The sequence below is a fragment of the Cynocephalus volans genome, chromosome 8 (genome assembly GCF_027409185.1).
Source record: "Cynocephalus volans isolate mCynVol1 chromosome 8, mCynVol1.pri, whole genome shotgun sequence".
Lineage (NCBI taxonomy): Eukaryota > Metazoa > Chordata > Mammalia > Dermoptera > Cynocephalidae > Cynocephalus > Cynocephalus volans.
In genome coordinates, this window is record NC_084467.1 from 152,467,233 (window position 1) to 152,492,006 (window position 24,774).

Sequence of the window (24,774 nt, forward strand, 5' to 3'; positions counted from 1 at the left end):
GGGGCGGGGCCAAGGGGAGGGGCGGGACTCGTTCCCGGGAATCGATCTCGGAAGGCCCGGCGCCGGTGGAGCTGGAGTCGTAGCCGCCAGTCAGGCCGCCGCCGCCTCTTGTCGTTTCCCAGCGCTTCGCAGGGCTCCTCCCGGCGGCGCTGAGTCCGGAGGGTCGGCCGCCCGGCACAGGTGAGGAAATTGCGGGAGGCCTCCGGGGGGCCCTTTGTGCGGTCTGGGCGGCCCTCCGTGTCTCTCACCCTGCATCCAGCGGCTGAGGCCGAGGCAAACACTTCGCCAAACCATCGTTCTCCCCCGTCCCGCTTCCGCGCTCTCCCTTCGCTGCGTGGCAGAACCAGCATCGCTGTAGGGACATCCTCGCTCGGCCGGGCCGGGCCACTCCCGAGGGTGGGCCCTTCCCCGAACGCGGGACCGCTCCTGCTCCTCCTCGCTTAGCTTCCCACAGGCCGGCGTCCAGAGGGCCTACTTCACTCCTCCTCTTTCTCCTCCTCCCGCGAGAGGCGTCGCCTGGGAACCCGGGCTTTGGAAGACGGATCTTTGTGGGGAGACAAGGCGAATTTATCCTAGAGGGAATAATGAGGGAGAGGAGAAAGAGCTGTCCATAGTCCGTGAGGATAATAGATTGGTGGAAGGCGATGTAATACCTCAAGGGAAAAAGAGACTTTAAAAAATGTAGTGTATTAATCTAAAAACATTTGGGATGGTCCTGAGACTGTATGATGTTAAACCGAAAGTGGCTAGTTTCACTAAATCGCCCTTATTCAGCAGGCTCTCTTATAGGATACCGTAGTGTTAAAATCAAAATCTTTAAGAGTAAACATACTTATGCATCACTCCTTAACCTGTTCAGGGTTCGGATCCCTGTACCGACCAGCCAACAACAGCAACAAAAAAAGCTACCTGTCCAAGAAGGGCCTTTGGCTTCCAGAAAAAAATGCTCTAGTGGATAAAACTCTGACTGCTTGCTTCTCAGACAGGTGACCGGTACCCTGGAGTTAGCGAGCACTGTGCCCTATTATGTGAAGCCACAAAAAAAACATGGTAAATTTTACTGAGGGAAACAACAGAACAGCTTTTGTATTAAAACCAGCATGAGTGTATTATGGAATATTAGTAGAAGCCAAAATTTGTATGAAGTTGATTTAAAAGAAATTTTTTTTTGAAGCTGTCTTGAAGTTTCTGTCTAGAGACTCTGCCCTCAGATTGGGGGGTTTCTGTTCAGTATCAGCCCTTGAGATACTTAATTGGAAAATTTGAGATGCACAGGGTATACTAGCCTTATTTCCTTATGAACCATACCTAGAATGCTTGGCACCAGAACCCAAAGTGGTTTGCGGTATTTTAAAATCTGTAATCTTGCTGTGAACTTGAAAATATTTTCTATGCTAAATAAATATATCAAAACCAAAATTTATTTGATACCCAACTTGATGTGGTACCTGTTGTAGAAAGACCAAACTGAAAATTTAGACTTTGATACAAGCTAGAAGTAATCAAAAGGGGGGGTTAAAATTCCTTTAATTATGTTAACATTTAATTCCAAGAGATCACATAAAAAAGCAAGATTTCTGGTTCTTTGAGAAAAAAGACAATATCTGGCAACACTAGGTCCATACCACATGGCAACCACTTGGCTGCTCCCTTCAGACTAGCATGCTGTTATGTTTCCCACAGTTCCCCACCACTTTTTATTGTATCACACTTGACTTGATCCACCCATTTCCTGATACAGGTATTTGAATTTGTGGCCCCAGTTTTTGTAGTATTGTTTCTTTTCAATTGTCTTGCACTCTCGTAGATATAAGTCACCTTTGTTTTGGGGGGTTTTTTTGGCAACTGCCCATTACAGGGATGGAACCCTGGGCCTTGGTGTTATCAGCACCACGCTTTAAAAAACTGAGCTAACTGGCCAGCCCTGACTTCATTTTAAAAGAAATAACTACAAAATTTGATTTCTTGGAAAAAAAAGGTAGCATTTTCAAGTAACAAATTACCAAAAGATTTTGAAAAGATACTCAGATGTCTAAATTTACAAAAAATAGTACTAGTGAAATATGTGTTGTAGTTCTAATCAGTGTGAAGCAGAAAAAAGTGCTATGACAATGTGTTGTACTAGTGTTTACCGATTTTCATTCTAAATTAAATCAAAAAAGAAATGGGCAATGTATAAAATATTCACAACCAATTTAAAATGTGACCCTGCTTTTAATAGTATTGTGATCTGTTTAACTTCTCCAAATTCTAATTTATAGAGATTTAATACAACTTTAGCTGTATTAATTTCTTAGAAGTGGTGTACTTTAAGAGCAGGCCAACCCAAAGAATTAAGTATATATTTTTTTGTTAATCTGGATTTACAACACTTGATTGTTCAGGAATGGATTAACTGATGAGCAGGCTCTGACCTCACTCACTGTCCAACTGCCTTCCAAACCACTGATAATAATAGAGCTTAAGCTTTGAGCAGGGTGATAATAGCAGTTGGGGAAAGAAGAAATTAGGTTGCTGTATATGTCTGTGTATCTCAAATTGTTTTCTAAAGTAGAATATAAAAAAAGTGGGGTTAATAAAGGCTTATTTATTTAACCAACTTTCCAAATATAGTTCACCTAGCCAATTTTTTATTTATGTAATTCACATCACTTCTCGGGCTTTGGCTAAGATCATGTGTAGGATATAATTCACGTATAATGAAATTTACTATTTAAAGTATCCAGTGTAATGCTTTTTAGTATATTCACAGAGTTTTGCAACCATCTAATTTCAGAACATTTTTGTCACCCAAAAATAAATCCCTTACTCATTAGCAGTCACTCCTCAGTCACCCCTCTTCCCATCCTCTGGCAACCACTAATATACTTTTTATTTCTTTGAGTTCACCAATTCTGGAAATTTCATATAAATGGAATCATATAATATGTGGCCTTTTGTGACTGGCTTCTTTTGCTTGATATAATGTTCTCAAGATTTGTTCATGTTGTAGCACTTATCAGTATTTCATCCCTTTTTATTGCCAAATAATAGTTCATTGTATGGATATCTCACATTTTTTAATCCATTCATCAGTTGATGTATATTTGGGTTGTTCCCGCTTTTTGATTATTTTGAGTAATGCTTTTAAGAACACTTATGTACAAGTTTGGGACACCTGTTTTCATTTCTCTTGGGTATATAGTGGAATTCCTGGGTCATGTGGTAACTATATTTAACCTTTTGAGGAGTTGCCAGACTGTTTTCCAAAGTGGCTGCGTCATTTACAGTCCCACCAGCAGTGTATGAGGGTCCCGATTTCTCTAAATCCTCAAAAACACTTTTAATATTATTTTCCTTTTGATTGTAGCCATTTTAGTGGATGGGAATGTAGTATCTCATTGTGGTTCTGATTTGCATTTCCCTGATGACTAATAATGTTCGCATTATTTTATGTGTTTATTGGCCATTTGATATCTTATTTGGAGAAATGCCTATTCAGATTCTTTGCCCATTTGTTTATCTTCCTTGCAGAAATGCCTGGTCAAATCCTTTGCCTATTTTTTAGTTGAGTTATTTATCATTTTATTATTGAGTTATAAGTGTTCTTTATATATTCTAGATACAAGTTCCTTATCATATATGTGATTTGCAAATATTTCTCTATTCCATGGGTTGTCTTTTCACTTTCTTGGTGGTGTCCTTTGAAAAGTTTTAAATTTTGATTTCAAATTTTTTATTTTGTCACTGTGCTTTTGGTGTCTGTGTCCTAACACCAGTTCTCTGACACCAGCTAGGTGTCCTACAATTCGATTCAGTTCTGGTACTAATTACCCAGAGTCAGCATCAAATCCCACAAGATAAAGGGCAAAGTCTCCAGTAAGACTGCCCTTAATTCACACACTAGCTGCAAGTGGAGTCTCCAGGCTACACATACTTATCTCCTGCCAACTACAAATTCAGGGCTTCCCACAGCCCTCTCAAGGTTGGTTATTCACTGGAATGACTCACAAAAATCACTAAAAGTGCTGTACTTAAGATTACAGTTTTGTTATAAAGGCAACTAGGAACAGCCAAATGGAAGAGTCTCATAGGGCAAATCAGGGAGAAGGGAAAGGATAAAGAGCTTCCATGCCTTCCTTGTAGAATCTGGGCACAGCACCTTTCCAGCACATCAATTTGGTCACAGGCCTGGAAGCTCCTCTGAGCACTTATGTACAGAGTTTTTATATGCGGTGTTATCATATAGGTATGATTGATTAAATCATTGGCCATGTGATTAAACTCAATCTCAGGAGCTCTGCCTCCTTCCCAAGAGGTTGGTCTGGCCCAAAGCTAGCCCAAACCCCCATCCCAAAGCTATCTAGGAGCCTTCAGTGAGTCTACTTATTAGCATGACAGACACACTTCTGTTGCTCAGGAGATTCCAAGCGCTTTTGAAACTCTACCAGGAACTATGTACAAAGACAAGGTATTTTTATTAAAACAGTGTAATATCACCTAGCCAATTTGAAGTTAATTTGTGTATCAGCACTCAGTGATAAAGAAAGTAGCTTGGGACATGCTGCCATTCTGTTTTTCATCTTTCACTTTAAAAAGTTGATCCTGGTAAATTTACACAAGCAAGTAGAGAGGTGCCCTAGCTATTAATAATGTGATCTGTTCCACTGTTTTATATTGTACCCTGGAAAGTATGGTTATAGAGCATATGCTCTATCCACCACAGAAACTGCTACAGAAATATTAAAAGGGTGTGTCCTTGTCATTAATATCATAATATGCAAAGGGAAGATTTTATTGATATCGCTATGAATAAGTAACTAACTTCATTTCTTATGATAGTGATTACAAGAATTATATTTAGGGATTACGTCTCTTAGGTATCTTTTCTAGATTTAAAAGTTCATTTTGCTGCATGCTCCACGAAAGATACTTGTGTTAGTCCATTTTTTGTTGCTTATAACAAAATACTTGGAACTGGGTGATTTATCAAGAAAAATGAAATTTATTGCTTACAGTTTCTGAGGCTGGGTAGTCCAAAGTCCATCTGGTGGTGGCGACCATGACCTAGGGGTCTCCATCGCGTGATGGTGGGAGCAGAGAGAGCAAGACAGACTCTCCTCTTCTTTTAAAGCCCTCAGAACCACGCCCCTGACCACCATTTTTAATCCATTCACTACAGCATGGTCCTACAATCCAATCACCTCTTCAAGGCCCCACCTTTCAATTACCATAATAGGATTTCCCACACTCTTAACAGTCACAGTGGGGGCTAAGTTTCTAATACATAAAACTTGGGGGACGCAATTCAAGCTTCAGGGAGTTTTGGGGGGACAAAATTCAATCCACTACAGTACTTGAATACCTCATATTGAATATATTAGAAAAACTCACAGAGAAATATTGTTCTCAAATGACATTTTTCATCAGAACTCATTACTTTCTCTTTGTAACTTTTATTTTTTATTTTTCTTGATTGCATTTCCATTACTTGCATATAGTACATTTATTATTTTATTCTGATTACAGAATTTATCTTAAAGACTTGTATTAAGATTTTTATTACACATGTTGAGACTTTTATTTTCAAAATAAATGTGTTACAGGAAAGAAAAAAACACTCATGCATAATTCTTAGGCAGACGGTTCAGAAAATCAACTTTAATGCTATTTAGTTATCCTTAAGTCTGTACGACTAATTACTTAAAAGTGGTGTTCTAGCTGCAGTAGAGAGATACAAAAATAATAAGACCTTGTTCCCTGCTCTCAAGGGAAACAACGATGTAGCTAGATGTGCTTACAATGAATAATACAAGAAAAAGAATTTGAGTGGAGAGGGGATTTTGAGGTTTGGATTGGGACCTTTAAATCCCAGTGCTTGGGCCTTGATGCAGGAAAGCAGGTGCCGTAGAATAATCTCACATTAATGTCATTTCAGTGTTATTCATTTAACAAATGTAACTAATAGGCCGGAATAGACAGGTTGAAGTACTACCAGAGAGTATTTTTGTGAAAGTAAAGGGAGAGGCTAACTATGTCAAATGCAATGTGAAGATCAAAATGAGATAAAATTTTCTATTGGAATTGGCAATGAAGGTGTTAGTCGTTGAGAAGTTTGTTAATCTTCTCAGGGTTTTTTGGATTGAAAGGTAGAGGTAAGAGCCAAATGAAAAAGAGGATAAGAATAAAAAGAGGCATCACTTCACCAGGAGTTTCAGCCTATGCTGCACTCAGTAACTATAAATCTGTCCCTAATGACTAAACACAAGGGTACTTCAGAAGTTCGTGGAAATATTTGTATTATCCCTTAATTGTATTTTTCCATGAACTTTTTGAAGTTTCCTCATATGGTCATAATTGTATTTTTCCATGAACTTTTTGAAGTATCCTCATATGGTCATTACTTCTCTGATACCACCTTAGGCCTAGGCCTGCACTAACATAAGCAAATGTATACTAGAGTTTTATTTGGAATATCAACACTAATATTTCCAACACAATTCAGATCACTGCCCCTTTAGCATTCTGTCACATTCAGAATGTGAAGCTCTCCATTCTCCAGTGTACTTATCTCCACACCATGTGTTCCCCTTTCTGAGACCCAGTCTTTCTTTGCTCCTTTCTCTACCAAACTTCCCCACATACCTTTTGGAACTCTAGATCTCCTGTCAAGTGGGAACTTCCTCAATTTCCTTATCTCTTGGTTTCCTTCAAATCTGTCTTCACACATACCCTTCACCCTTCAAGGTGGTATCTCTTTTGCTCTCAATAGGCTAATCTCAACCTGGATGCCCCTAAGCCAATTCTGTCTCACTTCTTTCAGGAATCTCACTCCCTCAGTTATCCTCTTTCTCTACTGTGTCTTCAGCTCTCCAAATTGCATCTTTGAACCTCAACCTCAATGTCTTGCCATTGAAAAAGGTTTTTCCTTTAGGTCCTACTCTCTCTCTTAACCTCCTTTCCTAGTTTATAACTATGCTTTTATAAAAGAGTAGTCTACTTGTGAAGTTTCTTCCTCACTGCGTACCCTTCTGATCTCACTGTAATCAAGCTACTTTTTGCACCATTCTACTACAGTTGCTTTTCCTAGTCACTGCTGTTTGCTAAACCCAGTGGTTACTTTCTTGCCTTTACTTTGTTTATATAAAATCTCTGACCGTTTAACATTACCAGCCATTCACTACTTGAAATTCTCCTTCTTTTTGTCCAGGATACCAGTCTGTCCTGATTTTTTAACTGTGTGCATGTCCTTTTCTGTCTCCTCTTAAAGGCCCATCTCTCCTTAGCTCTTAATTGTTAAAATTCACCAGGAGTCCATCCTCAGCCTTCCTCACAACATATAAACATGCTCATGTATGTATCATCTTCAAAACAAAACTTTTTTTTACCATGTGTTCCTCTTTAAACTACTATGATCTATCAACATGTCTCTATGGTTATGCAGGTACATTTAGTTCTTCTCTAGAATATAAAGACATAGGGCAGGATTTCAGGAACCTCATCCTGGAATGCCTTCCCCAAACTTATCAGTTGTTCAGTTTGCCTTCTCTGCACAAGTCTTTCTGGATTGAGACAGCATTATTTCATCTTCCCCTGCTCACTCATAGTACTTTTTCTACAGCACTTAATTACAGTTTGCTTTGTAATTCTGCCTCCCCAAATGAATGTTATTTCCTGAGAGCAGGAAAAGAAGACTATTTCTGGTCTTTTTAATGGAACAGAAATCTCCTTCATGTCTTACACATAGTATGTATTCAGTAAATGCTAGTGGGGGGTTTGTTATTTTGTTTTATTTTGTTTTGTTTACTATGGGCAGAAGCCCCGTGCACTATAATGGTATAGGATGGATTGAGGGACCTGGATAAACAGCTATATTATAGTAAGAATAGTGGTAGACTGATGAAGTAGTGACAATTGTGATTGCTCTATTAGGAAAATAAAAAGGGATGATATTGCGAGACAGCTGGTTCTGCTAGCTTTAGAGATACAGGAGAAAGGAAGGCAAAGGTAGTTACAGGTGACCTAACTATAAGCAAGCACAGGGAATAGGATGTTAATCAGGATGCTCTCAACTACAAATAACAAAACTTAAAAATGATTTAGACAATAAGGATACATTTATGGCACAATAGGAAATTTCTAAATTGAGCAGTTCCATGTAGCTGATATCAATGACCAAGGTTTCTAATTTTTTCTTTTTAGCTATCCTTTTATTTTTTATTTTTTTGTTTTTTGGTTTTTTTAGTTTTTTTGGCTATCCTTTTATACTGACAATTGGCATGTCCTCTTAAACTGGCTCCCTTCACATTCTCAAAATGGCTGCCACCACTCCAGGCATCACTTGCAAATGAAAATGTCTCAAGGCACAAAACAAACATTCCTTTTTTAAAGAACCTGAGCTCCCTTTTAAGAATGAAGAAAATCTCAAAAGTATTCCCGGCAGACTTACCATGTCACACTGACCCAATGCCACCAGTCGTGGCAAGGGGGACAGGCAGAAGCGGGGCTGGGAACCAGTCTGTTTTAACTAACACTCTCTAGCACTCTAGCACTTCAAGTAATTTTGATGCACACCGAGTTTGAGAACGACTGGCTTAGAGCAATCAAGATTCATCCCTTGGGGCTAGTGAAAGGCCTAACCTCCTCTGAAGGACATGATGGCCAGGAAGAAGAAAAGAGAAGGGGAAGGAATGGATGTTGGATAGGCAACCAAAAATATCTGTACATCCCTCAGGGAGTAAAATCTTTCTTTATGTCAGCTACTATTGCTGCCCTCCTTCCCCCTTTTTATTTCTTTCTATCTGGGCCTCAAGGCTCCATGCTGACCTACTTGCTTAATCTCAGAAACAATACACTGTACCTCAGAAATATGACTCTTCAGTTGTTACTTCCAATTATCATTCCACTGTAGCTATAATCTAGTTTAATTTTTTGCCTGAAAGATTTTGTGTTTCCATAGATTCTAAAGATATGAATACAAAACAAAAATACTTAAAAACTTAAGATATTACCAGTAGTCATTTGGTGGTCAGATGTGTTTTTTTCCTTGTATTTTCTATCTTTTCTAATTTTTCTTTAGGACATTTATATTGATTTTGTACTAAGAGAAAAACTTACTGAGCTTAAAAGATATTTTTAAATTAAAAGATGTCAGAATAGGTTTCAGTAAGCATAGATTAATATTGTTTTCCTTTTTATAATTTTATGATGTCCATTTAGTTGTGATAACATTTTTTTTTTTTTGATAGGTTTCCTAAAAGAAAAAAAATGGAGGCATCTGTAAACCAAATGCAACCACTGAATGAGAAGCAGATAGCTAATTCTGAAGATGGATATGTATGGCAAGTCACTGACATGAATCGACTACACCGGTTCTTATGTTTTGGTTCTGAAGGTGGAACTTATTATATCAGAGAACAGAAGTTGGGTCTTGAAAATGCTGAAGCTTTAATTAGATTGATTGAAGATGGCAGAGGATGTGAAGTGATACAGGAAATAAAGTCTTTTAGTCAAGAAGGCAGAACCACAAAGCAAGAGCCTATGCTCTTTGCACTTGCCATTTGTTCCCAGTGTTCCGACATAAGCACAAAACAAGCCGCATTTAAAGCTGTTTCTGAAGTTTGTCGCATTCCTACACATCTCTTTACTTTTATCCAGTTTAAGAAAGATCTGAAGGAAAGCATGAAATGTGGCATGTGGGGTCGTGCCCTCCGGAAAGCTATCGCAGATTGGTACAATGAAAAAGGTGGCATGGCCCTTGCTCTGGCAGTTACAAAATATAAACAAAGAAATGGCTGGTCTCACAAAGATCTATTAAGATTGTCACATCTTAAACCTTCCAGTGAAGGTAAGTATAAGATCTTCATGGAGGGAAGGGGGATATCAAATAAATAGTTTTTGTTTGACAATCACATAATGTTTTCTAGCAATAGCCTTGCATTCTCAAAACATACATTGATTGACTAAATTAAGTTTGTTTAATGCCAACCTGGAATTAAATGCCTATCACGGGCAACCCAGACATTAATAATCAAAAGTCAAATTACAGATTTACAGATTAATATTCTAAATCTTAAAATGTCACATGCTGATTAGAATGCTTACCCAAGTGATTATAGCAGCGTGGACAGGGTGAAAGTTATAGTAAGCAAAACAGCCCTTTGCCAGTAGATGGCAGGTAGCCAGTCTGTAGTGCTCTTGCCCATTATCATTTTTTCGCTCCCTGTCTTCATAGGACATATGTTCCATGTAATCTAAAGGCTACCTGAAATAGTCCTGAACTTAATTAAGGATGTTAATTGTCTCCAGGCAGTGAGCCAGGGAACATGCTAACTAGGGGCAATTTTTCTATATCTTTGGGAAGAGACTTTTGAGAAGTTAGTTGGATCTACAGTAATTACTACTTCTGCTTAGGAGAGAAATAAGAACAACTCTTGGGCAGGAATAATTTAAAGTGTGAATTTCCAGAAAAATCACAATATCCAAAATGTGGAATTTTTTTTGCACCAGATGTGTATTTGAACAAGCTCAAATTTCAGTTTTGCCTGTCACTTTGTCCTTAAGCCAGGTAACTTAATCTTTCTGAGTTTTTGTACCTTCATCTGTTAAAAATGGGGAATTGGAATAACCTTAGAATTATTGTGACCAAATGTAGTAATGTATATTAAAATACTTAATTAGCACACATAGTTCCTAATATGTAGAAGTACACTGTTGGTTCCCTCCCACTCCTTTCCAGATATATTGAATAATGATATCTTTATACACAGACTCTGTTCAGTAATTCTTAATTTATTATTTTTTATTATAAATATACTATTTCAAATGAAATTTAAGCAGTAAATTACAGCAAATATTTATGTATTAGAGATTACATGTTTTATAAGTTGAATATATTATTCCAAATTTTTCCTAAACATATACTACTATGTTTTACTAAAATTTTTTTATGTACCTTTTTGCTTCAGTTAAAAGTATGATATTGCTATTTTTTCAGGTCAGTAGAAATAGTTGTATATTTACCATTGTATGAATATACTATAATTAATTTAACTGATCTCTTATTGATGACAGTGAAGTAATTTACAGTTTTTTACAAAGATACTGAAGTGGGGGAAGAAAAGCTTGCATAGAGTAAATATTTTTATGCTGGTTAAATCCACAAACAGTATATGAAAGTAGCCAGTTTCCCCACATTTGAACACTGACCATTGCCAGTGTTTTTAAATCTCTGCGTATAAGATAGATAAAAATTTCTGTCTTGTTCTTTGAATTTGTGTTTTTGGACAGATGCTTAACTTTTCATGTGCTTACTGATACTTGTATTCTTTTGTAGATTATATTATTGTATCATTGCCCTTTTATCCATTTTGTTACTATTCTTTTTTAATATTGATTATGGTCATTCATTCAACAAATATTTATTGAACACCTACTATGTATGGACACTGTTCTGAGAACTTGGGATACACATTACAGGAATTAATAATTTATTATCATACACATTACATGCATTTTTCCCCTATTTTGTTCTTTGTCTTTAAATTTGGGGAGGCTGGAGGTGGTTCTGGCACTTTGAAATTTGGGATTTTAATGTAATCAAACTTATCTATGTCTTCATGGGTTTTTGTTTTGTGTTAATTTTAGAAAGGCCTTTTGCAACCTAAACTAGTAAAAATATTTACCTGTGGTTTACCTATGGTTTTTGTTTTGGGGGGTTTCTTTTTTTTAACTTATTCATGGTTAGGAAACATTATTTTTACTTTTAAACCTTTGATTCAGTATAAGAAGTACACAGGCATCCAACTTTCTTGAGACACTACATGGTGATGTGGAGCAAGTAACGGACTAATCAGCTATTGCTAGTTCTAGTTGGACAGATTAGTTTTCGAACTTGTGAAAATAATTATTCAGCACTTTGTTTTGTTAGGCTGTAAAATGAGGAAGTAATAGATGTTCCCTAAACTTAATTCCATACATAGGATTCTTTAATTGTAAGTTTTGAGGGCAGAACTCGTACTTGAAACCTTGTTAATAATAGGAGTATCATGTTGGGCATAGAGGATCTGTAGGCTTCTCAGTGAAAAGAATTTTAACTCCAAGTAAGCTACAGAATAAGTAATATAATACCTTCACTGAAATGTGTATAACAAGCAAAACAAGTCAAAATGTGATTCAATTAATAATATATTTTTTGTGTACCTACTTTGCGGCCAGCACAATTATAGAACTGGGTAGGGTAAGATTGCTTTAAGGAATTTTTATTTTCATTGGAAAAACAAAATAGGAAACATTCTCACATGAAACATTTAATCATTTAAAATGATTTTGTACCACATGTGGAAGATTGCAAGAGTTGCAATATTTTAGAAGTTCCTGCATGTTAGTTAGAGTTCAAAAATAGCACGTAGGCTCAATATAGTGTGTTTCTTTTGGCCTATACATTATGTGAGGGGGGGGGGAATGACTTCTTTGTCAATATCTTAAAAAATCAAAAGACTTCCCATAAAGATCCATATTTTGGCTTCTCCTGAAAGTACATTTTTTTTGGCAGCACTAAGCCAAGAGTTGGCCAATACGTTTATCAGACATACTCTCTTCATTTTACCACACTCTTAACAACTTTATTATAACACCATGGCCTGTTTCATTTCTTTATCTGCTTTTCTCTCTTGGACATTTGAATTTGATAATTTAATTCCCACCTTTACAAAAGACCTAGAAAGATCACCATTTAAAAAAAAAAAAAAAAAAAAGATCACCATTTATTGGCAGAATGTAGGCTAGAACCCAGATTTTCTCACACCCAATCCAAAGCTCTTTCTACTATTAGAAGAAATTGTAGAAAGAATAAACAAATTACAGTATTTTTTTTTAATTTGGCCTGTAATACTTTCTCAGCTATTAAACAATAAAATGGACCTATCTACTTATCTCTTCCACTTACCTCTGCTATTAAGAAATTTATATTTATTCAACAACAAACAAGGACAAGTGAATATAGTATTGAGATAGATCTGTACTCTTTGAGTTGTTTGAGATTGTGGACCTGAGATAGACATTGTCTACCAGTTTCTAATGCTGGTGTTTCAAAAAAAAAGCCTATGTAATACAGTTACTTAGGATACAGGAGGTTTTTTATTTTGCTGTTTTTTAAGTCTCATATTTAAAAAGTAATAATGGAATAAGCAAAATTAATTCACTCCATTTTCTTAAATGTGTTTGTTATGTCATGCTTAACAAAACCCAGTTTAAGGGAGTTAATTCCTGTGTATCTAGTTATGTCTATCATATAATGCATTCTCAGGAAATGTTCTGTTTTTTACTTGATAATCCTGCATGCCTTTTCAATTCTTTATCTTGTTAAAGGACTTGCTATTGTGACCAAATATATCACAAAGGGCTGGAAAGAAGTATGTGAATTGTATAAGGAAAAAGCACTTTCTGTGGAGGCTGAAAAATTATTAAAGTATCTGGAGGCTGTAGAGAAAGTGAAGCGCACAAAAGATGAACTGGAAGTCATTCATCTAATAGAAGAACATAGATTAGTTAGGGAACATCTTCTAACGAATCATTTAAAATCTAAAGAGGTGAGTAAATTATAATACAGTCGGCCCTGTGTATGGGTTCTGCATCCGTGGGTTTCACATCAATGGACTCAATGAACTGGAGATCAGAAATATTTGGGGGAAAAAAACTGCATTTGTACTGAACATGTACAGACTTTTTTTCTTGTCATTCCATAAACAACACAGTGTAACAACTATTTACATAGCATTTACGTTGTATTAGGTATTATAAGTAATCCAGAGATGACTTAGAGTTTATGGGAGGATGTGCATAGGTTATATGCAAATTCTGTGCCATTTTATATCAGGTACTTGAATATCCATGGATTTTGGTAAGCTCAGGAGGTCCTGGAGCCAATCCTCTACAGATATCGAGGGATAGACTATATGTTACAGCATGTGATTAAACATGACTAGTTTATGATATGTATAAAAAGGATAAACTTTGAGTAACTTCATGTTTATTAATTATTTTAAAAAGAGAAATTAACCAAAATATATCTTGAAATTAATGTTTATTTAAAATATCTTAACATGATGCTCAGATGTAGTTGGTATTTGGTAAGTGTTAATTCCCCTCCGAAAATATACTATTAAGAAAAAAGTCTTCTATGCATTTTCTTCATAAAATATACGTCACTTCCTTATTCTAATAAAGACTGAGGGGGCTGGCTGGTTAGCTCAGTTGGTTAGAGTGTGGTGTTGCAACATCAAAGTCAAGGGTTCAGTTCCCTGTACCTACCGGCCAGCCGCCAAAAAAAAATAAAATGTAATTTAAAAAAAATAAAATGTAATTTTTAAAAAAAATTAGCATATTTGATAAGCCTTTGACCAATTAAGACAAATTTTCATTCTGAAAGTACTCTGAACCCCAAAAGAAAGCCTTAGAGAATATATTATGACTCTTATTGATATATAGGTATGTTATACTGATTTATTTCCCCTTCGTTTTATTTCTACCTATGTTATTGCAATAGGTATGGAAGGCTTTATTACAAGAAATGCCTCTTACCGCATTACTAAGGAATCTAGGAAAGATGACTGCTAATTCAGTGCTTGAACCAGGAAATTCAGAAGTATCTTTAGTGTGTGAAAAACTGTGTAATGAAAAACTGTTAAAAAAGGTAAGCATTATCAGTGCCTGTAGTTAACTACTACTAACTGAAAAAGTTGGCTCCTAAATTTTGGAAATACCACCAGTGCCTTCTTTAAGTGTTCTGAGACTTTTATCATTTCAAATTGCATTTTAACTCTTACACTGGAGGTTAATACATTCTTATTTTTTTATTTTCTTTATGAAATATATTCACTACAATAGCAAAATCTAAGCAAGACACATAATTACTTAAAATTTACATTTACTTTTTGTCTTTTTCTTGTTTTTAGGCTCGTATACATCCATTTCATGTTTTAATTGCATTAGAAACTTACAAGTCAGGTCATGGACTCAGAGGAAAATTGAAATGGCGCCCTGATGAAGAAATTTTGAAAGCGTTGGATGTCTCTTTTTATAAAACATTTAAGGTAATGGTTTGATTTTTGTTTTAAAACAAATAATTTGGGGCTTAAAATCTTTTGTAAAAACACATTTTAAAAGTAGTATTTATAGTTTAACCATTTTTTAATATTTGTTTTTCCTTAGTTCATGTGAAGGTGGGTATATAATTAACATTGTACATTTATGAGTAAAGTATTTCCCCTTACTTTTGGGCAGCAATTAATTATCCTAAGATCATTTTGATAATTTTTAAATTACTAAATTTAAAAATGTGCATTCCTTTAGAGTCCTTTAACTTGGTCATGTGTTTTATGTCTCCATTAATTGGTACATGGATCTCATCAGTCTTGACAGGAAGTGAATTTTTAGGAAAGGAAATCCCATATGAAAGATTTAAGTTAAAATTTTTGGTTTTAAAAATTTCTTGCTATACAACAGAATACTAGCAACCAAATTTAGCAGCAAATTAAAAGAATTATACACCATGACCAAGTGATATTTATCACTGTCATGCAAGGATGGCTCAACATATGAAAACCAATCAATGTAATACATCACATTAGTAGAATGAAGATGGTAAAATCACATGATTATCTCAGTTGATGCAAAAAAAGCATTTGACAGAATTCAACACCCTTTTTTGATTAATAAAACACTCAGTAAACCAGAAATAGATATGAACTTCCTCAACGTGATAAAGGCCATAGATTAAAAAAAAAAATACATGGCTAATAGCATCATATTCAGTAGTGAAAGACTGAAAACTTTTCCCCTAAGATCAGGAACAAGATAAGGAGTGCCACTTTTCCACTTTGATTCCATATAGTACTGTAAGTTCTAGCAATTAGGCAAGAAAAAGAAATAATAAAAGACATCCAGGTTGGAAAGGAAGGAGCTAAATAAATTATCTCTGCCCTCAGGTGCCATGATCTTACATGTAGGCAACCCTAAAGAATCCATTAACAAAAACTAGTGGAGTTAACAAATTCAGCATAGTTCAAGGAGGATATAAACTCAGCACATAAAAATCAGTTTTTTTTTTTTTTAGTAAAACATTTTAATGTCAAAAACAAAAAATCAGTTGTATTTCTATACAGTAGCAATGAACAATCCAAAGGAAATTAAGAAAATACTTCCATTTACAATGGCATCAAAAGGTTAAAATTTACAGGGGCCGGCCTGTGGCTTACTCAGGAGAGTGTGGTGCTGATAACAACAAGGCCACGGGTTAAGATCCCCTTACTGGTCATCTTTAAAAAAAAAAAAAAAAGTTAAAATGTACAATTACCATACCATCCAGCAGTTACACTTTTTTATGATTAATTAGTGTCATCAATCATATCTATTTCTGGTTTACTGAGTATTTTATTAATCATGAAAGGGTGAAACAACTGAAGTGTCCATCAAAAGATGAATGGGTAAAATGTGGCATATACATATGATGGGATATTGTTCAGCCTTACAAAGGAATGAGATTTCATACATGCTTCAACATAGATAAACCTTGAAAACATTATACTAAGTGAAATAAGCCAGGCGTAGAGGACAAGTATTATGAGTCCATTATATTGGGTATCTGGAATAGGCAAATTTATAGAGACAGAAAGTGGAGTAGAAGTTGCCAGGAACTAGAGCAAGGTGGAAACAAGGAGTTACTACTTAATTGGCACAAAGTTTCTATTTAAGATTATGAGAAAGCTCTGGAAATAGAGGTGATGGTTATACAACATTGTGAGTATACTTAATGCTACCGAATTGTACACTTAGAAATGGATAAAAAGGTAAATTTTATGTTTTTTAAATTTTATCACAATAAAAAAAAATTCTTGCTAGAAATTCCCACACTTCAGTGAAGAAAGATATTTAAAAATAGGGTGGTAAGTTCTTTAAATAACATTGTTAAATAGATATCCAGCAACGTGGATGGATTGGAGGTCATTCTGTTAAGTGAAGTAAGCCAACACATGACCTCACTCATATGTGGAATCTAAAGGGGGAAAAAAAAGTTGATATTATAAAGGCAGAGAATAGAACAGTGGTTACCGAAGCCTGGGTAGGGAAAACAGGGAGAGCTGGCCAACAGATACAAAATTGCAATTAGAGAAGAGGTATAAGTTCTGATATTCTGTTGCACAGTAGAGAGAGTATGGTTAAAAGAAGTTTTGTATTTCATAACAGCTAGAAGAGAGGCTTTTGAATGTTTTCTCCACAAACAAGTGATAAATGCATGAGGTGATTGATACATTAACTACCTAGACCCAGTTATTATACAACATATATATGTATCAAAATATATGTACAATTACAATGTGTAAGTTGAAATAAAAAAGATACTAAAAAAATTACTAAATAAGTCGTCTTATTTCCTTTGTTTTACCTGAAGTAAAAGCTAAGCATGTTTCTTTTTTTTAACTGAACAAACAGAAGTGATTGTATCTGGTATAGTTCCAAGGTAGAAAAAGTAGAGCTGGTAGGACCTTTGTACCCCTCCGTGGAGGGAGCATGGTAGCTGCACATATATAATTATAATAAATTCTCAGAAGAAAAACACAACAGATTCCTGGCTGAAGAGGGAGAGATGGAGAGATAAGGCAGCATGCATGGAGGAGTACAGAGGGGAGATATGGGCCCCTCTGTTCCTCCCACAAGAGTTTCCCCTTTGGACCCAAAAGAAGACTTGGCTGGCAGCAGAGGCACAGCTGGGAGTGCCATGTCTTCCAACTCTCTGGCTTTTCTGTTTTCTGTACTCTGGGGTAAGTGAGTGCTGTGAAAAGAGAGACAAGCAGTTTCTGCACCAGTCCTACTCTAAGCCATCAGGGAAATAGATTATTCTGTTTTCTTTAACTTCTCTTTCCTTGGCACCATTGCTTTGTGAACATAAGGCAATGTGAATAGTAGGCTCAAGAAGAAGACATGGCCAAGAAGACAGATGGATTTGTATACCTTAAGCCATTTGTCCCACATGAAGAGGCAGAAGGCAGTCATCAAGTAAGCCGTGAAGAGCCAGCGGATGGTCTGTTGCACTGAGTAGTAGAAGAATTGTAAAAGAGCAGTGGAGGCCAGTTTGCTCAGGGCTGGGCTCTCTTGAATTAGTCTGGCAGCCCGTCTTCTCACAGTAACATTGAGGAATTCCATGTGGAAGCAGACAAGGTATCCTGAGTGTAGGCCATGCCAGAGGGCCAAGAATAGCAACAAGAGTCCCTGGAGTAGTTCTTTTTTTTTTTTGTCCTTTTCATGACCGGTAAGGGGATCTCAACCCTTGGCTTGGTATCGCCTGCACCGCGCTCAGCCAGTGAGCACACCGGCCATCCCTATGTAGGATCTGAACCTGCGCAGCGGGAGTGCCGCTGCGCTCCCAGCGCTGCACTCTCCCGAGTGCGCCATGCGGTCGGCCCCCTGGAGTAGTTCTTTATTTCCAAGGAACTTGGGCCATTTGAAGAAGTAACCTAGGCTTTGGTGTTAATGTAGAAAGAGGTGATGGTGCCAGTGAAGTGGGGGGTTGTTTCAAAGAGACATACCTGCATGTTGACACAGGAATTCCATTTTGCCTTTCCCTCTTCAAAGTCATTGAAGCCCAGCCCTGTCAAGATGCACATTCTTTCTGTGATCAGCCAACAGGTGACGTAGTTGTACAGCACAAACTTGTCCCAGCCAGCATATACATGCAGTAGAACCAGAAAGGGCGGTTTTCATAGTCTTGGGTGAGGGTAGTCTTCTGTGATGTGGGGACTGAGCAGAGTGTATTCCACCAGATAGACAAAGCCCAGATTGAGGTGCTTGAGAGCAGGTATGGTGTTGTTTGGTATCTTCCCTGGTGTGTCAGTCAGCTGTCCCTGCACCAGCTTCATGTAGTGGTTCATTGAAAACTGGGGCCCTACTAAGAAGGCCCCATAGAAGTAGGAAAAACCAGCAACTTCCAGCAGGAAAGGGACACCCCTTATGGCATATTCTGTTGCTGAGAGGACGAGGAGTTCTTTTTTTTTTTTTTTTTTTTAAAGATGACCGGTAAGGGGATCTTAACCCTTGACTTGGTGTTGTCAGCACCACGCTCAGCCAGTGAGCGAACCGGCCATCCGTATATGGGATCCGAACCCGGGGCCTTGGTGTTATTAGCACCGCACTCTCCCGAGTGAGCCACGGGCCGGCCCAGGACGAGGAGTTCTGATCTTTCCCTCTGTCAAAGTAGTCAATAGCCAAACCAATCAACTTCAAAGTTAGAACACAGTGTGGCATTGTCCATTTGATGTCATAGTTACCAGTGGCTGTGTAACATCTGAGCTAAGCATTTTCCAGTAGTCGTCAATTAATTGGCTTGTCAAAACTCAGAAGGCCTTTTATCTTAGAGAGTCTTTTGAATGAAAGTAAGTAAATATGATTTGTTAAAAATTTAATCTTATAATTTCCACAGTTATTTCTATAAACTTATAATTTCTACAGTTGCTTTTAATGATTGTTTTATTTTGTTTTCTTTTTAGACAGTTGAGCCAACTGGAAAGCGTTTCTTGCTGGCTGTTGATGTCAGCACTTCCATGAACCAAAGAGTTTTGGGTAGTGTGCTCAACGCTAGTACAGTTGCTGCAGCAATGTGCATGGTAAGAACACCTAAGACAATTTAGGATTTTTGCCACTCTGTATGTTTATGGGGCAAAATTATAAAGTTAGATATGATCAAGAATTATGTTTTCCCTTATTTTTGTCATTTCAGCTTATTCGGCACATTTTTTATCATTTTATATGTAAACAATTTTGTAAAACAAAGTTTTTTTGTTGTTCTTGTTTGGTTTGTTTGGTGACTGGCCACTGCGAGGATCCAAACCCTTGACCTTGGTGTTACAACACTGTGTTCTAACCAATTACACTAACCAGCCAGCCCCTAAAATCGTGGGGGGTTTTTTTGGTTTGTTTTGTTTTTTCCCACGGCTGGTCAGTACAGGGATCCAAACTCTTGACCTTGGTTTTACAAGGCTGCACTCTAACCAAGAGAGCCAACCAGCCAGCCCAAAGCAGGGTTTTAAGTGTGTTGAAAAAGCATATCTAAAGAATGGTGAGAATAGAAATTTTAATTTTTACAGAATTAAATATTAGTTGTATTTTTGAGGAAGTAGATCATGCTTCGAAAAATTATTTAATGGTATAAAAGTTAAAAGATGACAGAACTGATAATAATAGGAGATTTTAGTTCTAGCCTGCTTCTGTCACTAAATAGTAAGCAGGTGAATCACAGGCAAGATTCTTAGCTGCTTTTCTGTGGCTTTATTTCTTTTTTAATAAAATGAGAAGAATATATGCTCTATTTGCTTCAGAGGATTGTTGTGGAAACCAGTTTCTTTGTAAGAGTTTGTGAAAGTACTTCAAAATCTGTACTACCATTACTGTATAGTTTTAAAACACGGTAATAAGTTTAGAAAGAGAATAAGCATCATAGTGTTTCTTTTGAAGATGAACTTGTATAAACTTCAAAATACTGTATTTTTTCCCCCAAATCTGCTGAAAATTACAACCATTGGATTTTTCAGGTTGTCACACGAACAGAAAAGGATTCTTATGTAGTTGCTTTTTCAGATGAAATGGTACCATGTCCAATTACTACCGACATGACTTTACAACAGGTTTTAATGGTTATGAGTCAGGTAAGAAACTATTTTATTAACTTTACTAAACAAGTATTGTATAATAAGTTTATGGTAATGTCATGAATTTATTAATTTGTGAGAACAAATTGTTTTGTCTTGATTTTCTCATGAGAAACACAAAATAAAAACAGTATACAGGCTTTGAGAAGGCCTGTATATTGGTACTAAACAAATGATAATGTAAAAAGTAGTATTTTAAGTATTTAATTATTTAAGAGATTTCATCATGGACACTAGGGCATCCTTATTTTGTTCTTATTCATGTTTTTGTTCTGAGTTAGATCCCAGCAGGGGGAACTGATTGCTCTCTTCCAATGATCTGGGCTCAGAAGACAAACACAGCTGCTGATGTCTTCATTGTATTCACTGATAATGAGACTTTTGCTGGAAGTGTCCATCCTGCTGTTGCTCTGAAGGAGTATCGAAAGGTAAAACAAATTCTCATATTGTTTCTCACCCAAATAGTACTCAATTCTCATTCTCTATGTTTTTCAAAAAATGTTACTAAAAGTAGTTCTATATCTTTGTATAGAAAAACAATGTCACTTATGTACTCAGGAGTACTTGAAATAGGAAAAAGTATTGGCTACACATATATTTGTTTATTGTAACCACTTCCAGGGTTAAACCAATGTTAAACATTACTAAGAATGTCCTTTACAAACAGTATTTTTGGTAGTAATGAAAATATTTATTTTACTTAGCTATACATTTTTGTAATGATTCAATGTGCTCTTTAAATAAGTATCAATTGTGAGTTTTGTTAAAGGACTGTGTAAAACTAAAGCAAAGATACAATATGTGTTCTCAGTTTTATGGACATATTTATGTTCTCATCAGTGCCCTCCAAGTGAGCTTTCTGAAATGATAGAAATGTTCTGTATCTGCATTCTCCAGTAGGGTAGTGACTAGTCACATGGGACTGTTGAGCACTTGAAATGCAACCAGTGCAGCTAGTAGTAGAAATAGAACTTGTTGATGAAGAGCAGTGGTTCTCGCAGTGTGGTTTCCCTAAGGCCAATAGACTTAGCATCACCTAGGCCAGTAATAGCCTTAGCATCACCTAGGCCCCATTGGACATCTGCTGAATCAAACTCTGGGGGTGGGACTATGTTTTAACAAGTCCTCCAAGGGTTCTGACGCTTAAGTTTGAGAATCACAGGTGAGGGAACAGAATTTGGAATAAAGACAGCCTGCCTGGCTTTGAAATCCTGAATGTTTCTCTTTTACTAACTGGGACCTAAGCAAATTATTTAACTGATATACATCATAGTAGGTAATAGTACTTAATGTTTTACGGTTGATATAACAATTACATTAGCTATATTATTTAAAGAGTTCATTGCAGTGTCTGACACAGTGTACATTCAATCACTGCTTTTTATTTTAACCTTAAATATGGCTATTAGAATAAGTTTTTACATGGGACATGTGTGTGTTGTACATATCAAAGTTGTAGGCCAAAAGTTGATAATCTCAGACAAATATGTTTTTATATGAAGGTACTTCAAAAAGTTTGTAGAAAAATAGAATTAAAAGATAATTTGAATCTTTCCATAAACCTTTTTAAGACCCCTCCTATTTAATATACCCCACACACATTGTCTCAGTGTTTGATATGGTGATAAAAATATCTGGCACCCTGAATATCCTGACAGGTTTCAGAAGTACAAAGTCCTGAGGCTGCTCAAAATGTACTGTGCCTCTGCAGCCTGTGGAAAAGTAAAAATATAGAACAAAAGAGTTAGAAATTTCAGGCAGGTTCTTAACACAATTTTATTTTCCATTCTTCTAAAGATCACATAGTCTGGCCTTAAAAGATTGACCAAAAACAACTGACTTTGTAATAAAAAGCTGTGGTAGCGAGATTTTAAAGTGTTTTATTTTGGAGGTTTTTAATATGTATTTTGATTTTTTCCTACAGCTAATGGATATTCCAGCTAAATTGATTGTTTGTGGAATGACATCAAATGGTTTTACCATTGCAGACCCAGATGACAGAGGCATGTTGGATATGTGTGGCTTTGATACTGGAGCTCTGGATGTAATTCGAAATTTCACATTAGATGTGATTTAACCATAAGCACCAGCATGATCTAAGAAGGCCATTGCCATCAGTGAACTCACTAAAAAATATGCAGCTGTTTCCCAGCTAATCTCAATCCAGTGAACGATGATGGTATATAGTATGTGTATAATGAAAAGTTACTTTACGGAAAAAGAAAAAGATAGGAAGAAAAAACAAGATGAGCCCAAAGTTATATCTACAAAACTAGCTCTTGGGAAACAGCTTCAGGATACTGTAGCGTCCTCTATCTAATAGAGAACTTCTTTTTAATAGATATTGTAAAATAGTTGAACAGTTTTGCTTTGGTAAATAGTACATTTGTACTTAAAGAGGTGAGAGCCAAAAGTGTAAGTAGTTCTACATCATGTCACTTGTTTGAGAAGTGCTTAATGTTTTCTTAAATGTTTTCATTGGGAAAGGACAGCTTTGATAATGTCCAAATACTCTGAAATGCACTAGACCATGTAACTGTGATGGAATATGAAACTCATCTGTAAACTTTTATACCAAGGGAGTAAATAACTAGAACATTTGATTAAATTATAAATGAGTTTTACAAATTCAGAGTGTTTTAAGGTCACATAAATAACAGCTTTCTTATTCAAGAAAAAAGATACGTTATTTCTCATGTTTTATTTGCCGTTGTAGAATCTGTTACCATTAACCAGAAATATAATGGAAACCCCTCAGAAGAGACTTTAAAGTTTGTGTTGGCAGAGGAATTCTATTTTGTTTACTTTTTTGGTTTTGTTCTGTTTTATTACTATGAGGGGTGTGACTTGACAATGATTTCCTTTGAATTATAACAACATGGCCATGTGTAGTCATGCTTTCTTTTTTTCCTACTCTTAAATGAAAATAACATAAAATGTTTCAAGCATTTAACTCCCCCATTCATAATCTTGAAAGTATGATAATTAAAATCTCAACTATAACCAGATTAACTTTTTCCTTAATTTTAAAATAAAAATTGTTTTAATTACTTTTAACTGTTTTTTTTAGTCAATTGTAAGTGGGTTTTAGGTATTTTCTAATTGTAAGTATGTCAGTGGTCTATCTCTTTGTCCATATTCATTTTGTGGCAAAACTTTTTTGATAGTATAAAGAAATAATAAAGCAAGCTAGGTTCTTCAGGTTTGAAAAGCAATTTTTGAGTAGCATATTACCAACTAACCAGTTTGTAGAAAAAAATTTTTTTAATTTGTGTATATTAAACGTCCTTTTCATTACATTAAAGTGCATTATTTTCCAGAGCAAGCATACCTCCTTTGTTGTGAGATTTTAACATTAAAGGAACCTGTTGAGATGCCAGTATCTTTGCTCATAATTTCATTATGCTAAGATAGCTTACACGTAAAACAATTTGTATGCATTGTTCTTTAAATATTAATTGAATATTTACTGGGATTTTATAAAGCCCTTCACTCTGTTATGTGAAAAGTCACTCTAAAGTTGTTACAGCCTTTTATGTTCTTGGGGGTTAGGGAGAACTCAGTAGTGTGAGGACTTGTGTACATATTTTCTTTTGTTTCATAGGAAATTTGGACTCTGGGAATGATAAGAAAATGTTCCTTTCAAACTTATTTGACATTTTCATCCTGGTTTTGATATGTACCCATCCTTTAAGGCAACTGGTAGCAGTTTTTAAATGTTGTGATTTATACCTGAGATATTTCGGTAGCAAAACTAGTAGCACCTCCCAAACCCCCAAAATATGCATTGCTTCTGACGCTTTCTGTTCTTAACCCTCTGTCAAGAATTGAATTTCACATTAGCTACTTTTGATACATTAAGATATTATGTTCGGATTAAATTTTAAAGGACCTAGTAGTATTATGCAACAGCTCTTGAATTCTTTAAGTAAACCCGAGGTCTTCTGAAATTAAAAAATTATAACACGATCTAACTTTTTATTCCTAATAGAAATGTTAAATAGAATATAATATAAAAGTTTACTTCCTTCAGTTATGTACTATTTCAGTTGTGCTTCTAGACAAATATAACTAGGAACTAATACTAAATCCATCA

At 36.0% G+C, this 24,774-nt stretch overlaps 1 protein-coding gene and 1 pseudogene across 1 annotated transcript; one reads left to right on the forward strand and one right to left on the reverse strand.

Moving 5' to 3' along the window:
• Positions 1 to 41: 41 nt before the first annotated feature.
• On the forward strand, positions 42 to 24,102 carry RO60 (Ro60, Y RNA binding protein). The gene is made up of 9 exons (XM_063104356.1): positions 42 to 180; positions 9,228 to 9,826; positions 13,348 to 13,568; positions 14,525 to 14,671; positions 14,934 to 15,071; positions 19,521 to 19,637; positions 20,562 to 20,675; positions 20,960 to 21,106; positions 22,603 to 24,102. The coding sequence occupies exons 2-9, from the start codon at positions 9,247 to 9,249 to the stop codon at positions 22,753 to 22,755; spliced, it is 1,617 nt and encodes a 538-aa protein (XP_062960426.1). The 5' UTR covers positions 42 to 180; positions 9,228 to 9,246; the 3' UTR covers positions 22,756 to 24,102.
• LOC134383323 (lysophospholipid acyltransferase 5-like) lies at positions 17,872 to 19,314 on the reverse strand (annotated as a pseudogene).
• Positions 24,103 to 24,774: the final 672 nt, after the last annotated feature.